The sequence below is a fragment of the Oncorhynchus tshawytscha genome, linkage group LG15, assembly GCF_018296145.1.
Source record: "Oncorhynchus tshawytscha isolate Ot180627B linkage group LG15, Otsh_v2.0, whole genome shotgun sequence".
In the NCBI taxonomy this organism is placed as follows: domain Eukaryota; kingdom Metazoa; phylum Chordata; class Actinopteri; order Salmoniformes; family Salmonidae; genus Oncorhynchus; species Oncorhynchus tshawytscha.
Window position 1 is genome coordinate 16,385,000 of NC_056443.1, and position 16,775 is coordinate 16,401,774.

Below are 16,775 nucleotides of genomic sequence, written 5' to 3' on the forward strand. Positions count from 1 at the left end.
CTGGGACAAAGGTCCACTTTCCAACAAGACAACGCAGGAGTGGCTTTGGGACAAGTCTCTGCATGTCCTTGAGTGGCCCAGCCAGAGCCCGGACTTGAACCCGATCTAATATCTCTGGAGAGACCTGAAAATAGCTGTGCAGCGACACTGCACAGTGACAATATGAGGTGACATTCTGTAGTCTCCTCATATCAAACATTTGATATCAAATATAAAACACTGGAATATACAGCCAAATTAAGTTGTAGCTTTAGCCAGACTACCACCCGGCCTGTGAGAGGTGAAGTGAGTGTAAAATGTCTGCGCACACCCACTCTAACATGTTTCATGTCACCCACACAGGACCACCATGTAAAGTTTATTTTTGTAATTTATTTTTGTCACTCAAGTGTCTTAATGGATACAACGTGACAAATAAATACATTTAGGAAGTGGACAGAGGAGCAAACTAGACAGGAGGAAGATAAAATAAACAGGCAGGTGGTAGCAGAAGAGCGACAAGAAAGCTGAGAAGTTGTCTAAATTATCACCCTATATATATATATATATATATATATATATTGCATTACTATTGACCAAGGCCCGTAGGCTTTTGGTAAAAAGTATTGCACCATATAGAGAATAGGGCACCATTTCAGACTCATGCAGGGAGTAAGGGACAGAACAGAGGAGAGGAAAGAGGGGGCATGGAACAACCGTCTGAACATTCTGAATCCAGAGTGCACCATTTTGACATCACACACTCATGAAATCACATCAGAGGAAGGTTTCCGCTTTGACTGGTGAGCTGTTTCTCCTCCTCGCTCCCATTTCCTGCTCAGCGAGGATTATGTGTAGTAGCGCAGTGTGTCCCGAAAGCAAACCAGGTTCCCAAACTAGTACACAGTGAAGATCATTGTCAATAACAGATTGAAAAATCATCAAAGAAAAAGACAAAAAAAGAGTGAGGAGGAGAAAGTGGAGGACAGTGAAAACCTAGAGTCGCAGGCGGTCAAAAAATATGAGTGCTTAATAATAGTAGTAACATCATACAAAAAAAACTGCTGTAGTAACTTCTGTTTTGTCTTTTTTTACTTGAAAAAATAATTTTAAAAAGTAACAAATCAATAGAATAAAGCTTGGCCTGAGTCCCAAATGATATCCTATCCCAATCCAGTGCACTACTTTTGATGGTAAAAGTTGTGCACTATATAGGGAACAGGATGCAGATTTGTACTGTAGAGACTAGAGATGTGAACAAAGACATGGAGTTTGGGTGGGTTGCAGGGGCGGGAGGACATCCCTATTTCTTAAGACTTCTCAAGTGATTTGAGGAGGTTATCCTTGCTCCTTCTCTTTACGTCCCAGTTGTAGACTCGTGCCATGTCTGAGAGGGGCAATGGGTTAAGGATGACATCTCAGTCTATGAAAGTTATCTAGTACTTTCATAAGGAGAGTACCACGCCTTGTTTGTGCATGCCATGCGGCATCTCTAATTTAGTTGTTAGAGCACCCAACACTATCTTTAACAGTCTATCAAAAGAACCGTACTTACCCCAGCAGTTTGAACAAGATCAAATTGCCAATGTTAAGTATGTACCTCAGTTTCAATGTGTTGTTTCCCCCTGGTTCGTGCCTACTGAACACAGACTTGCATTCCATGCTTTGACACAACCGTCTGCCACAGCTTTCACCTGTCAAACGCCTGCAGCAATTACCTCAGCCCTACAAGACCATAAAACTGTCCTAATGAGAAAACAAGCAGACATTTCAGCTCCCAAAAACCTGTAATATAGGCCTGTAACCCTAGTCTCTACGAGTAGAAGTGTTGATCTAGGATCAGTTTTGCCTGAGGGGGGGGCACCTGACACTTTATGTATCAATGTCCAGAGTTACAATTCCCTAATTCAAACATTGTATCACAGATTTTTCTCCAGACTCCAGGCCTGTTAAATGCTAGTCCCTGGGCCTATATTTAAGCAGAAGGATACTGACTTCGGTGGTGGTAAACTGGTCTCGCAGGAAGTCCAGGTCTTCTTCCAGGGAGTCCAGGTTGCGTGATGCGGTCGCCAGATTCTTCTCCAGCAGAGACTGGGCTTCGTCGATGTCGTACTCCAACATCACATTGGCCTGGTAGAGGAGAGGGGATGGAGGGAAGCGAGGAAAAGTGAGTGAGCAACAAATAAACAGCAAACTTCAATAGTGCTTGCTTTTATTCTATGCCGTCCTCCAATGTCACATTGGCCTGGAAGAGGAGAGGCGGAGATGAAAACAGAGTGGGAGGTTAAGAGTGAATGATATTAAAGTAAACTGCAGAGACTGGGCCTCCTGCATAAACTTCAGCCGTATCTTACTTATTGTTAACTTAGAGACGTATGATATACCAGGTCCCAGGGATATCTCTGCTGACTCAGGAGATCTCCACTGAGTTGGGTAAATACGCTTTTAGTTTTTTTGCACTTTACTTGGTAGAAAAATCTCCAGGGATTTCTAAAATTGGATGAATTGATGCCTCTAGGGCAGGGATGGGCAATTCCAGCCCCCCAGCACACACAGCAGATTAACATATAGTGAACAAAACATTTAAATGCAGCAGTTTCAAAGATTTTACTGAGTTACAGTTCATAACTAAATCTGTCAATTGAAATACATTTTCCATGGTTAGTTAAGCCCTGGAATTTGGGGATTTTGCTTAAATTCATTTAAAAAAGTGCTTATAACAGTGAACCTTTTGTGGGATACCTATAAGGAAATTCTAGGTCTTGTGGCATATTTTCGTTAAACTATCCACAATTCAATGGAATTGCAACACAGTACTACAAGGTCTGAGCCAACATGCTTTCTGGTAAGTTTTGATTACAATACTGGGTGGGGTGAATATATTTTATATGACATATGATTTTTTGTTAACTAGTAAATAGTAGCCTCCACAATGTGTGTTTAATTCATTTCTAACTTGTTAACAATTTCTGCTAGTTAGTTTTTGCTACCATGTGGGTTTCCGCTTGCTTGAGCCTGCTAACTGAGGAGTGTTAATTTAGTTTCATTTAAAAACATTTCTTACAAAAGGAGTTGTTTAATCTAACCGCTTAATTATTTATCAGTACATGGAATTGTATGTTTTTTTTTTTTTACAAATTGTTTTCTAATCTTTACAGGAAAATGCCACGGCACTATCTGATGTGTGGAGACATTTCACTGCAACTAATGTAGAAGAAAAAGCTGTATACATTTGCAAATATTGTGCCAAATCATATATGAGGAATGCAACAAAGACACAGAATCATCTGGCCAAGTGCATAAAGTCCCCTCAGCGCTCACAACAAGCAACCTCTGACAAAAGACTATTTATATTTGAGGTGAAAATGATGAATCACACACACCTTTTCGATAGCAACAAATCAGGGTCCTCCTGGAATCAGAAGTTTTTTGACTCAATGGAGGAAAGTAGTCAGAGAAATGCTGATGAATGTATTGCTAGAGCTGTGTATGCAACTGGTTCACCTCTGATGCTCACAGGCCATGTGTATTGGAAGAGATTTCTGAATGTTCTTCCCCTAGCATACACCCCTCCAACCAAACACGCTTTATCTACTCATTTACTGGATGCAGAGTTCAACAGAGTTGAAGTGAAGGTCAAGCAAATCATAGAGAAAGCAGACTGTATTGCAATCATCTCTGATGTGTGGTCGAATGTCTGTGGGCAAGGAATAATTAACTACATCATCTCCACCGCTCAACCAGTATTCTACAAGAACATAGACACAAGGGACAACAGGCACACCGGTCTCTACATTGCAGATTAGCTGAAGGCAGTCATCAAAAAGGTATTTGCACTGGTGACAGACAATGCTGCGAACATGAAGGCTGCTTGGTCTAAAGTGGAGGAGTCCTACCCTCACATCACACCCATTGACTGTGCTGCTCATGCATTGAATCTGCTCCTCAAAGACATCATGGCACTGAAAACAATTGATACACTCTACAAGAGAGCCAAGAAAATGGTTAGGTATGTGAAGGGTCATCAAGTTATAGCAGCAATCTACCTAAACAAGCAAAGTGAGAAGAATAAGAGAACCATATTGATGCTGCCCAGCAATACCCGTTGGGGTGGTGTTGTCATCATGTTTGACAGTCTCCTGAAGGGAAAGGAGTCTCTCCAAGAAATGGCCATATCACAGTCTGCCGATATGGACAGCCCAATCAAGAGGATCCTCCTGGGTGATGTATTTTGGGAGAGTGGTAAGCAGCCTGAAACTCCTGAAACCTATAGCAGTAGCCATTGCATTGATTGAGGGAGACAATGCCATCCTGTCTGATGTTCAGACTCTGCTTGCAGATGTAAGAGAAGAAATCTGTACTGCCCTGCCCACTTCACTGTTGCTCCAAGCAGAGGAAACTGCAGTTCTGAAATATATCAAAAAGCATGAAGACCTCTGTCTGAAGCCCATACACACCGCAGCGTACATGTTGGACCCCAAGTATGCTGGCAAGAGCATCCTGTCTGCTGCAGAGATCAACAAGGCCTATGGTGTTATCACTACCGTGTCTCGCCACCTTGGCCTGGATGAGGGCAAGGTTATTGGCTGTCTGGTGAAGTACACATCCAAGCAAGGCTTTGGGATGAAGATGCAATAGGGCAGCCGTGCCAACATATCTCATCAGCCACCTGGTGGAAGGGACTTTGTGGATCTGAGACTCTTTCCCCTGTTGCCTCCATCATCCTCCAAATCCCACCAACATCAGCCTCCTCAGAGCGCAACTGATCCTTGTTTGGGAACACACACACCAAAGCTCACAACAGGCTGATCAATACAAGGGTTGAAAAATTGGTGGCATCTGGGCAAATTTTTGGCTTTCTCAACCAGGTTGGAAAGTGACAGTGGAGATGAGGCCTCAGAGTCTGATGGTTCAAGACGTGGACATTGAGGCGGTCCAGGGAGGAAGACAAAGTTCAATTTGTAACTAAATAGAATTTTTTTAAACTATTGGAAGGATTTAATCATTTGCAATGTCTACTTATGATAAGGTAAAAGGTTTTTGTTTCTGTATCCATATGATAAGGTAAATATATCCAATGCAAAAAATATTACATTTAGATAGTATTAATATTAAATTTACATATATTCCCATTAATTCCCACAGAAAGTTTCTACCTCTACCTGAATATTCCCCAAAATGTGCAACCCTAGTAATGATCATGAAGTTTAATCAACTCCACCTGTCAGGTGGATGGATTATCTTGGCAAAGGAGAAATGCTCACTAAAAGGATGTAAACATGTGTGCATAAAATGTGAGAAAATAACCTTTTTCTGCATATGGAACATTTCTGGGATCTTTTATTTCAGCCCATGAAACATGGTACCTAGGGCTGTCCCCTTCTAAAAAAATATATACATCTTGGTCGACCGAAAGTAGTCGGTTCTTTCGACCAATCAATTGGTCAACATATATAGATTATTTGTATTTTACCGCCTTTTTGCGTTGTCTCATCGCTGCAACTCCCCAACAGGCTCGGGAGGCAAGGGTCGAGCCGTGAGTCCTCTGAAACATGACACGCCAAACCGCGCTTCTTAACACCCACCAGCTTAACCCGGAAGCCAGCGGCACCAATATGCCTGCAGGCGCCCGGCCCGCAACAAGGAGTCAATAAAGCGCGATGAGCCAAGTAAAGCACACCCTGTCAAACCCTCCCCTAATCCGGACGACACTGGGCCAATTGTGCGCCACCCTATTGGACTCAAGATCCCGGCGGATAGTGATACAACCCGGGATCAAACCTGGGTCTGTAGTGTGCCTCTAGCACTGCGATGCAGTGCCTTAGACCGCTGCGCCGCTCGGAAGGCCATGGTCGACATTTTTAAACATGTATTTTCTGATATATACACACCCCATGCGTTTTAATTAAATCTACTATATGCATTCAGCATGTCTAATGCTTTAAGCTTACTGTTTGATGAAATAACACACAATAACTCAAGAGGGAGCCAGAGATCTAGATAAACAGAAGAAAAAACCTTAACTTGACCCAACCATTCTCCTTCCACTCCTGCTGGCTTTCACAGATTCTGACATTACTATCCTGAAGTTGCCGGTAATAGGCTACACGAGGAGTCAAGTGGAATGCTAAGTTATCCTACCAATCTGCGTGCCAGGTATGAATTTCATATGCACATTTTAGTGGAACAGTTTAATTTAAATATAAAATGTCTTCATATCGCAAAATCATTGTCCTGTCGTTAAGCAAAACTATATCCAAATCTAAATGAAAATAAACCATTGCCAACTACGGAAAAATAGCCTACATAAAGACAACAAGACAAAATAAATATCCTATAAATCACTTTGGCTTGTGTTGTTTTTCTTCTTTGGTTTAGTTTTTAGCAATTCCTCTTGGTTTTTGAGATATTTTCATCACTGCAGCATTTAGAGCTTTGTCCTTGTAGCCTAAACCAAAGAAGAAAAACAGAGTTTTGCACAAAGTACACTACATACACAGTGTTGGGAGAAAATGAAAGCAACCCTGAAAAAGCACTGACTTATTCTGCAATCAGACCAAAACATTGCACACCTCTTCAAGGAACCCCCACTGGTGGTCTATAAGCGTGGTCGCAATATTGGGGATAGCTTAGTGAGATCTGACCTACCCCCTGAGCCCATTCAGACACTTGACACCCATTCCAAATGGGAACTACAAATATGGCTCATGCGCAATAGCAAAAAAACATTGTTCTTCAGACACCCACATACAGGTCGAAAAACCCGTTGAGGGTATCATCTCAAGCAAGACAAAGGGAATAATCTCTCTCATCACCTGCACATGTGGGAAAGCCTACATAGAACAAACAAAAAGACAGTTAAAACGCATAGCTGAACACCTCAGCTCAACCAGGTGAGAACACTGACTATCCAGTAGCAACACACTTTGTTGTAGCTAATCATCCTTTCTCCTCCTTAAAATACAGGCATTGAGCATGATGCTCTACCAAGGAGAGGATGTAACATTGAGTTCCTACTAGGGCTGGGCAATGTACTGTATTTTACTATATACACCGGTATTTATGCACGGACCAGTTAGGGTTTTTACTTTGCCTTCTATAACGATATTTTAATGTTTGGTTTGTTAAATGTGATACGCGTGTGTAAATGTCAATTTTTATAGTTTACTTGGCTACTTGAGTATACCCTCTCTCCATGCCACTTTCTATACAGACCTAGTCCCACCCCCATTCACTCAATGAGCGCATGTTGTTGCTGCTTGGCCATGAGACACTTTCGTTCAGTCTGCATGGTCAATGCAGCACATGCAACAATGTTGATGACAAATGTTGTTTCCACTTTGATCTTCATATAAAGCGTTCTATAAGTACAATATTAGTTTGCATTTCTTACATCTGCAAATAGCTAGTTTGTATATTCTTAGCAAGTTAAGCTAATCGTGTTAGCCACTAATGCTAATCGCTAGTTAGCTGGCTAGCTATGTTGCATGTTGTTTGTGCAACAATATCTTCTAAATCAAAGAGGAATAGGTGAAGCATGAATATGTTGGCTATATGAATAAAGATTTAATGTAGCCAAAGATGATAGGGTCCCCTAGGAAACGTCACTGTGGTTCCAACAACGTCACAATAACTCATCCATGGCATTTCCATTCTTTGTCATGTCAAACACTGTATTCAAAGTGCTCACTATTATTTATATTCTAACTATAGCATTATAATAAATATTATATTGCCATGATTCCAAAAGTTCACCCAAGTGTTTTGATCTAAATGCAATTGCAACATTTGGTTAAAAATAAGGCCAAGTATTTTTGCCCATATGGTGGCAGTGTGGAAATTCTCAAATGAGTCCAGGAAAAGCTGAAATACATGGAAATGCAGGAAATTATTGAAGTTGAATTGAACAGTATTAAACAATTTGAATGGAGAAAGACCCATTGAAATAACACACACACACACACACACACACACACACACACACACATACATACACATATATATTTATGCGTTTCCACCATAAAATAAAATACAGGCCAAAGTGATTAATTCCACCATAGGGTGATTACTAATAGTAATCAAAAACATAAAATGCAGTCAAAAATACCATATGATATTTTGGCCATATCACCCAGCCCTCAATCCTACTACTAGAGGGAAGCCTACTGGATATTGTTATCAAAAACATTGACTCCTAGTGGTCTGAATATTGACTTTGATCTCAGGCCCTTCTTATGACCAATTATATTTTCGGTGAACAGGTCTTGTAAATTTATGTATTCATCCTACAGCTTATCAGCGTACACCCAATATGTTTCCATCTGTTGTTGATGATGCTTATTATGCATTATGGTTGAACCAAAAGACTCCATGTAATAAATATTTTTAATTCAATTCAAAATATTTAAATATATGCAGTACCAGTCAAAGGTTGACACCTACTCATTCAAGGGTTTTTCTTTATTTTCTACATTGTAGAATAAACTATGAAATAACACATATGGAATCATGCGGAAACCAAAAAAACAGTTATATAAAAATATATTTGAGATTTGAGATTCTTCAAAGTAGCCAAGCCTTTGCCTTGATGACAGCTTTGCACACTCTTGGCATTCCCTCAACCAGCTTCATGAGGTTGTCACCTGGAATGCATTTCAATTAACAGGTGTGCCTTGTTAAAAGTTAATTTGTGGAATATATTTCCTTCTTAATGCGTTTGAGCCAATCAGTTGTGTTGTGACAAGGTAAGGGTGGTATACAGAAGATAGCCCTATTTGGTAAATGGCCAACTGCATATTATGAGAAGAACAGAAAGGAATAACCAAAGTTACCTCTGCTACAAAGGGTACGTTCATTAGAGTTACCAGCACCAGAAATTGGAGCCCAAATAAATGCTTCAGAGTTCAAGTAACAGACACATCTCAACTAGAGGTCGCCAGAATATGATTTTTCAACGCCGATACCGATATCGATTATTGGCAGATTTAAAAAATAAATAAAAATAACACGTATTTGTAATAATGACAATTACAACAATACTGAATGAACACTTATTTTAACTTAATATAATACATCAATAAAATCAATTTAGCCTCAAGTAGATAATGAAACATGTTCAATTTGGTTTAAATAATGCAAAAACAAAGTGTTGAAGAAGAACGTAAAAGTGCAATATGTGCTATGTAAGAAAGCTAACATTTCAGTTCCTTGCTCAGAACATATGAAAGCTGGTGGTTCCTTTTAACATGAGTCTTCAATATTCCCAGGTAAGAAATTTTAAGTTGTAGTTATTATAGGAATTATAGGACTATTTCCCTCTATACCCTTTGTATTTCATTAACCTTTGACTATTGGATGTTCTTATAGGCACTTCAGTATTGCCAGTGTAACAGTATAGCTTCCGTCCCTCTCCTCGCTCCTCCCTGGGCTCGAACCAGCAACACAACGACAACAGCCACCACATCGAAGCAGAATTACCCATGCAGAGGAAGGGAAACAACCACCCCAAGGCTCAGAGCGAGTCAAGTTTGAAACGCTAATAGCGCGCGCTAACTAGCCAGACCATTTCACTTCGGTCACACCAGCCTCATCTCGGGAGTTGATAGGTTTTAAGTCATAAACAGCGCAATGCTTGACGCACAAGGAAGAGCTGCTGGCAAAACGCACGAAAGTGCTGTTTGAATGAATGTTTACGCACCTGCTTCTGCATACCACCGCTCAGTCAGATACTTAGATACTTGTATGCTCAGTCAAATTATATGCAACACAGGACACGCTAGATAATATCTAGTAATATCAACCATGTCTACTTAACTAGTGATTATGATTGATTATTTTTTATAAGATAAGTTTAATGCTAGCTAGCAACTTACCTTGGCTTTACTGCATTTGCGTAACAGGCAGTCTCCATGTGGCGTGCAACGAGAGAGAGGCAGGTCGTTATTGCGTTGGACTAGTTACCTGTAAGGTTGCAAGATTGGATTCCCCGAGCTGACAAGGTGAAAATGTGTCGTTTTGCCCCCGAACGAGGCAGTTAACCCACCGTTCCTATGCCGTCATTGAAAATAAGAATGTGTTCTTAACTGACTTGCCTAGTTAAATAAAGATTAAATAAAGGTGTAAAAAAAATATTAATCAGTTGACCTCTAATCTCAACATCAACAGTTCAGAGGAGATTGAGTGAATCAGGCCTTCATGGTCAAATTGCTGCAAAGAAACAACTACTAAAGGACACCAATAAGAAGAAGAGACTTGCTTGGGCCAAGAAACACAAACAATGGACATTAGACCGGTGGAAATCTGTCCTTTGGTCTGATGACTCCACATTTGAGATTCTTGGTTCCACCCATCGTGTCTTTGTGAGACGCAGAGTAGGTGAACGGATGATCTCCGCATGTGTGGTTCCCACCGTGAAGCATGGAGAAGGTCATGTGATGGTGCTTTGCTGGTGACACTGACTTATTTAGAAATCAAAGCACACTTAACAAGCATGGCTACCACAACATTCTGCAGCGATACGCCATCCCATCTGGTTTGCGCTTAGAAATAATATGTTTTTCAACAGGACAATGACCCAACACACCTCCAGGCTGTGTAAGGGCTATTTTACAAAAAAGGAGAGTGATGGAGTGCTGCATCAGATGACCTGGCCTCAACCCAATTGAGATGGTTTGGGATGAGTTGGACCGCAGAGTGATGGAAAAGCAGCCAACAAGTGCTCAGCATGTGTGAACTCCTTCAAGACGGTTGGAAAATGATTCCAGGTGAAGCTGGTTGAGAGAATGGCAAGCATGCGCAAAGTTGTCATCAAGGCAAAGGGTGGCTACTTTGAAAAAGGTCCAATATAAAATATATTTTGATTTGTTTCACACTTTTTTGTTACTACATGATTCCATATGTGTTATTTCATAGTTTTGATGTCTTCACTATTCTTCTACAATGTAGAAAATAATAAAAATAAAGAAAAACCATTGAATGAGTAGGTGTCCAAACTTATGACTGGTACTGCATATAAATAAATGCAGTGTAATTGCATGCTAAACTGAAGATGTTGATTATTGGAGTCAGGGGTGTTAGCTGGGGCGGGGGGAAATGATTGACTGTAGTTGCCCATCCATGCTCTTGGGCAATTCAAAAGGCTGATTGAGGATCTTTTTACAGAAGAACGTGTTTGTTTTCCATGATTGTGTATTAATGTTTATACAGTAGTGGTCAGCTGTTTGTCCACCCGCAACTGTTAATAACTAGTGATGCACCGATATTACATTTTTGTCCGATACTGATATTTTCCTTGCCCCAAAAAACGATACCGATAACCGATATTAAACATTCTAGCGGCCTTAAGCATTCTAGTGCAGTTAAATAGTGATCACACACACATGGACGCATCAGTCTAAGGCACTGCATCTCAGTGCAAGAGGCGTCACTACAGTCCCTGGTTCGAATCCAGGCTGTATCACATCCGGCCATGATTGGGAGTCCCATAGGGAAGCGCACAATTGGCCCTGCGTTGGCCGGATTTGGCCGTCATTGTAAATAATCATTTGTTCCTGACTGACTTGCCTAGTTAAATAAAAGGTTAAACACACACCACACTGACCAAAAAGTTATTTTGTTGGCATTTACATATGTCCCCATTACCAGTAAAGCATAATCAAAACCTATTTCTTTCACTTACTTGCTGTGTTGTTTAGTTGTTTCATTCTCAACCAGGATTTCTATGGAATGGCGTTTGTGTCTTCGTGTGTCAAAAAATACACTATTTAACCATATTTGACGTGTCAAATAACACATTTTGAAGTGTCAGATAAGCTTGTTGACCAATCAGGACCTGAATATGACTGCACGTCACAATAATTTAACGCGTTCACACATTTTTTACGTAGTTATTACACATTGATTCATCACTCGTATTTCATATGTCACAACGACTCATCGATACATATTGCTATGATGTTGGTAAAGTTGTCTCGCGCACCTACAGTGCTGGTCATAAACAAAAGCTAGCTAGCTCATGGGTGCAAACAATGTTCTTCCCCAAAAACATAGCAAAACGACAATCTGTTTCAGTAGCTATATAGTTTGCTAGCGAACAATACAGCTAGGTGTCATCATCTAAAAGAACCCTAATTTATAATACAGTTCTTATTTCATTAATGGTGGTCAGACCATCTATGTGAAGCTAGCCACAATAAGGATTCGCCACATCAGTGGACTTGCGTTTAGCCTTCAAAATAAAAGTATGGCATGATTCTACTATTTGTATTCATTTGCATCACTGTCAATGACAAACGTTTATTTTGAAGGCAACCCGCAAATTCCACTATTGTACCTAATCGTATTGTGGCTAGCTTCACAACATATAACCCGGTCCGGTCGAGCCTCACTAGCCAGATGACGCTAGCTGGCCGGTTATAACGTTAGCTTTGGGAAACAGGGTTAAGTAGCTGGCTAGCTATTTATTTTCATGAACGGAAGTTAAATTTCAATAGGCGAACAAGTGGCAACCTAGCTAATACTTACTCACACGGATTCCTAAATCATTGCTAAGAACAATTAAAACGACTGCAGTTTCTACAGGTCATTGTTTTCAGGCTGGTTGTACTGGTGCTAGCTAGGTACCAATCTAAAGCTAGCTACCTACCCCAGAAGTTGCGGTCGAACAAATTATGCTTTATTACCAACACGGTATTGTAAACACATTGCTTGTTTGCAGACTTTTTTGTACAGCTTTGACAGTGCTACTGTATCTTTGACACGCAAAGACCCAAACGGCGTTCCATAGTATGCATGTCGTGAAGCTAATGGCAGTGACGCTATTACTGTGTAACTCCGGTAGGCCAACAATGGAAAAATAGCGCACTTGGTAGTGTTAACAGGTGCTTGACCAGTCGGCAAAGGCAGACATCACCCACAACAGAGAACTGTTGATTGTCAAGGGCAATTAAATCCATTATCTAGACTAATGGATTTCGCCCGAGTTGTCTCGCTGAAATGTTGTTACTCTTTCAAATGACTTGCTCGACTTGTTGACTGCTCGATCCACACAGCAGACATTGTGGGCTAGTTTAGGAAAGCTGTGGTGCACGTATTGCGCCAAATTTTACGTGGCGCCATTACATCATGTACCTACGTTATATAGGTATGCACGTCAGCTTTGACATCGATTTTGCCCATCAGCGTTAAACTAGACATTGGCTGACACAGATGTTGACATTTTTAGCTAATATTGGCCAATTCTGATATCATGCATCCCTACTAATAACCCATCTGAAACTGCCCGACTATATGTGATAAGTGAAAATCTGGAGGCCCACACCCGAACCGCTAATATAGAAAATAAGCTCTCAGACTTTTTCGCACCAATTTTGTGATATCCAATTGGTAGTTACAGTCTTGTCCCATCGCTGCAACTGCCGTACGGCCTCTGAAGGTCAAGAGCCATGCGCCAATGTGTCGGAGGAAACACATTACAACTGCCGACCGAAGTCAACGTGCATGCGCCCGGCCTGCCACGAGGAGTCGCGCGATGGGACAAAGACATCACGGCCGGCCAAACCCTCCCCTAACCCAGACAATGCTGGGCCAATTGTGTGCCGCCTCATGGGTCTCCCGGTCGCGGCCGGCTGCGACACAGCCTTGGATTTTTACTCAGGTCTGTAGTGACGCCTCAAGCACTGCAGTAACTTAAACCACTGCGCCACTCAGGAAGCCCTTGGCCAAAAAAATTGGACAGTGGATGACGGATATTTTTTGCCTTATTTAAATATGTTTCTGCTTATAATTTCCAACATTTCGTTAGGCTACTTGTTACTCAACTTGTCTATAACCAGATACATGCAGCTTAAATTCTCTTATGTCATTATATGTAGCCCTAGAAGACCAAATAAACCCTTTCTCACCAGAAAGAATGTTTCAATCTAGTTGACATTAGTAAAGTTTTCTGTTATCTCTGCTTCTTTTGAAGAGCAAGATGCTTAGGGACTGGGGAGAAAATGCAATAACGAATAAAATGGGAAAGATTTTTTTGTGCATCATTTCCAAATTATACTTAAACAAAAATATAAACAACATGCAAAGTGTCAGTTCCATGTTTCATGAGCTGAAATTATACATTTGTTTAAATCCCCGTTAGTGAGCATTTCTCCTTTACCAAGATAATTCATCAACCTGACAGGTGTGGCATATCAAGAAGCTGATTAAACAGCAGGATCATTACACAGGTCCACCTTGTGCTGGGGACAATAAAAGGCAACTCTGCAGTTGTCACAACACAATGCCACAGATGTCTGCTAGTCAACGCGCTCCACCACCTGCCCCGGATAAAACAAAAAATAGAGACGATACAATCTTATATCAACGATGTTTGGACAGGTTGATGGGACGATGTGTCATTTCAGACGTCGCCCATTCCTATTAGCGCCTCACAGCCATCACACATAACATAGCCGGTAATGCCATGATCCTCTTCTACAACGTCACCAAATCTTTTGGCTTATGCACTAATGCCAGATAGCCAAAAATAATTCAAGAAAAACCTCAATGTAGCCTGTAGAGACACAGAGTATACCAAACAGAGTTTACCCCCCCCTTTAGCCCTCAGAACAGCCTCAATTCATCAACCAAAACCAAACATGGAGTCCATGTTTGCATCACTTTGCACGTACACTAGTTCTTGTTTCACACCCGTTTGTCTAGCTAATCAGCCTCGCAACGTGGGTACCATGCTAGAGCAGATGGGAAATAGAGGAAACGTATTGGCGCAAAGCCAGAAGAAAGCATTGACATCCATATTAGATTTTGATTTGGGGAGGGGATAGCATCTTAAAGGTGGATTTAATAAGTTTCTTGTTCACTGCTCAGCGATGCAATCGGCAATTGAAACACTACAATTTTATGGATGTTGCAAGCAGGTACTGTCATTTGACCATGACTTAACTCACACGATGTCGCTATGGAATGCCCTTAGACCTAGACTCATTAAGTAATAATCAGAGGTCTAATATTGGGCTAACCTCATGGATAAGGAGTGGGCTCCATAAATAGGGAGCAAGTGATCAGATAATCCCAAATAATGTTACTTAGGAACACAACATGTATTAGTACTCACCCCTAACCACAGGCAAACTTTGTCGGTGGGCGGGACTGAAGCCTTGCAGTAAACGTTGTCAGCCAATAGGAAGTGTGTCTCCATAGGGTCTGTGGTTTCCTATAGGATGAGGGATTTGGAAAGCAAACAAAGCAACTCAACACCACATACGTTGCACTCCACTGATCTTGAATGCAGTTAGTGATCAAATTGTCCCGCAAGGATGTAATCACTGTAATACCCATTCCAGACAGAAGATGTGGTATATTACCTGTAAGAATATAAGGCAATGTTTATATGACCCCCTTTCAAACAGCAACTTATTTACCAATCTTATTTACCACATATTAGTGGGTAACTGGCAAATTAAGAGGGGTAAAGGGTGTTAAACCATGAGGGGTGTTTGCATTACAAATTAGGGAGGTATCAAACAACGGAAATGTATTTACCTGCAAAAACTCTGAGAACCATTTACAGACCTGATACCGGTAATATTTTTTTAAACCTTAATCTAACGAGGCAAGTCAGTTAAGAACAGATCCTTATTTTCAATGACGGCCTAGGAACAGTGGGTTAACTGCCTTGTTCAGGGGCAGAACGACAGATTTTTACCTTGTCAGCTCGGGGATTCGATCTGGCAACCTTTCGGTTACTCGTCCAACGCTCTAACCACCAGGCTACCTGCCGCCCCTATGTTACAGTGTCTGTGAAAATGCAGGAATCATGACTAGGTCTTTAGGTGGCTTTTAATTGGCCATGTTTTTTTTTTACCCCCTACCCCACTCATATACCAAAACGTAGGTCAAAGGGAAGAAGGCATGGTAAACTTGTGGGATCTTTGTCTGTCTATGAAAAGGGTATAAGAGGAGTGCACTGGCTGCACTGTATGCTGTTTACCTTCTTCTTCTGCATGTGTCGTAGGATTTCTAAAGTCTGCTTGATCTGTGGGATCTGGCTTTTCAACCTGGGTACAGCAGAGAGAAGCACCATAGAAGCAGAACCATCAAAAACTCAGGGTCATCCTATCAGCTAAATAAAGCTAATGATATCACCTCAGAAGACAACACAATACCACACTAGTTTGTTTCATACCTTTGTTTCTTTTGGGCCAGGTTGAGCTCCATATATTTATATTTCTGGTATTGCTCATCCAGTTTTCTCAAGACGGCGTCTGCAGTGTCGTTCCCTGGTTGCTTCATAAACGACTCGACATCCTCCTACAAAGGTTGACATAATGTTAACTAGCTAGGTTACGCGTTAGCTTTCAGGCGAGTCATTTACACAGCACAGTAAACTTATTGTGAGCACACAAGATTGCTGAAGAAAGGCCATTTCATTGCATTTGGATGACAATATACATCCGATAGATAGTTAGCTAGGCCCAATAGGCTTTCTAGGCGTCATTTCCCTAAAAGGATGTGAATGAACATAGCTAGCGAACATTCGTGACAGGCTAGCCTAGACGCTGGACAGCGTCAATTACACATTCGAGAGTGTTATTTCATATAGTATAATGGCCACAATGTATATAATTCACATTTTACACACCACAAATATTGCTTCGGGGATTCCGAGATGTTTTTTCTTTGTCGCCTGTACGGCATTGCAGCTGTCTATGGTCGTCGCCATCTTGGAAAAGACTCAACTCCCTCCTTCGTGACGTAGAAGTTGGGCGTTACCGAATTTAGGACTTGCTGGTCTTGAAAGC

At 41.2% G+C, this 16,775-nt stretch overlaps 1 protein-coding gene across 1 annotated transcript; it reads right to left on the reverse strand.

Annotated features, from left to right (window-relative positions):
- Positions 1 to 352: 352 nt before the first annotated feature.
- On the reverse strand, positions 353 to 16,750 carry vbp1 (von Hippel-Lindau binding protein 1). The gene is made up of 6 exons (XM_024373291.2): positions 16,616 to 16,750; positions 16,160 to 16,284; positions 15,965 to 16,031; positions 15,089 to 15,187; positions 1,971 to 2,109; positions 353 to 1,366 (listed from the first exon to the last, which is right to left on the reverse strand). Exons 1-6 carry the CDS (start codon positions 16,694 to 16,696, stop codon positions 1,290 to 1,292), a joined length of 588 nt encoding a protein of 195 aa, XP_024229059.2. The 5' UTR covers positions 16,697 to 16,750; the 3' UTR covers positions 353 to 1,289.
- Between the last annotated feature and the right edge of the window lie 25 nt (positions 16,751 to 16,775).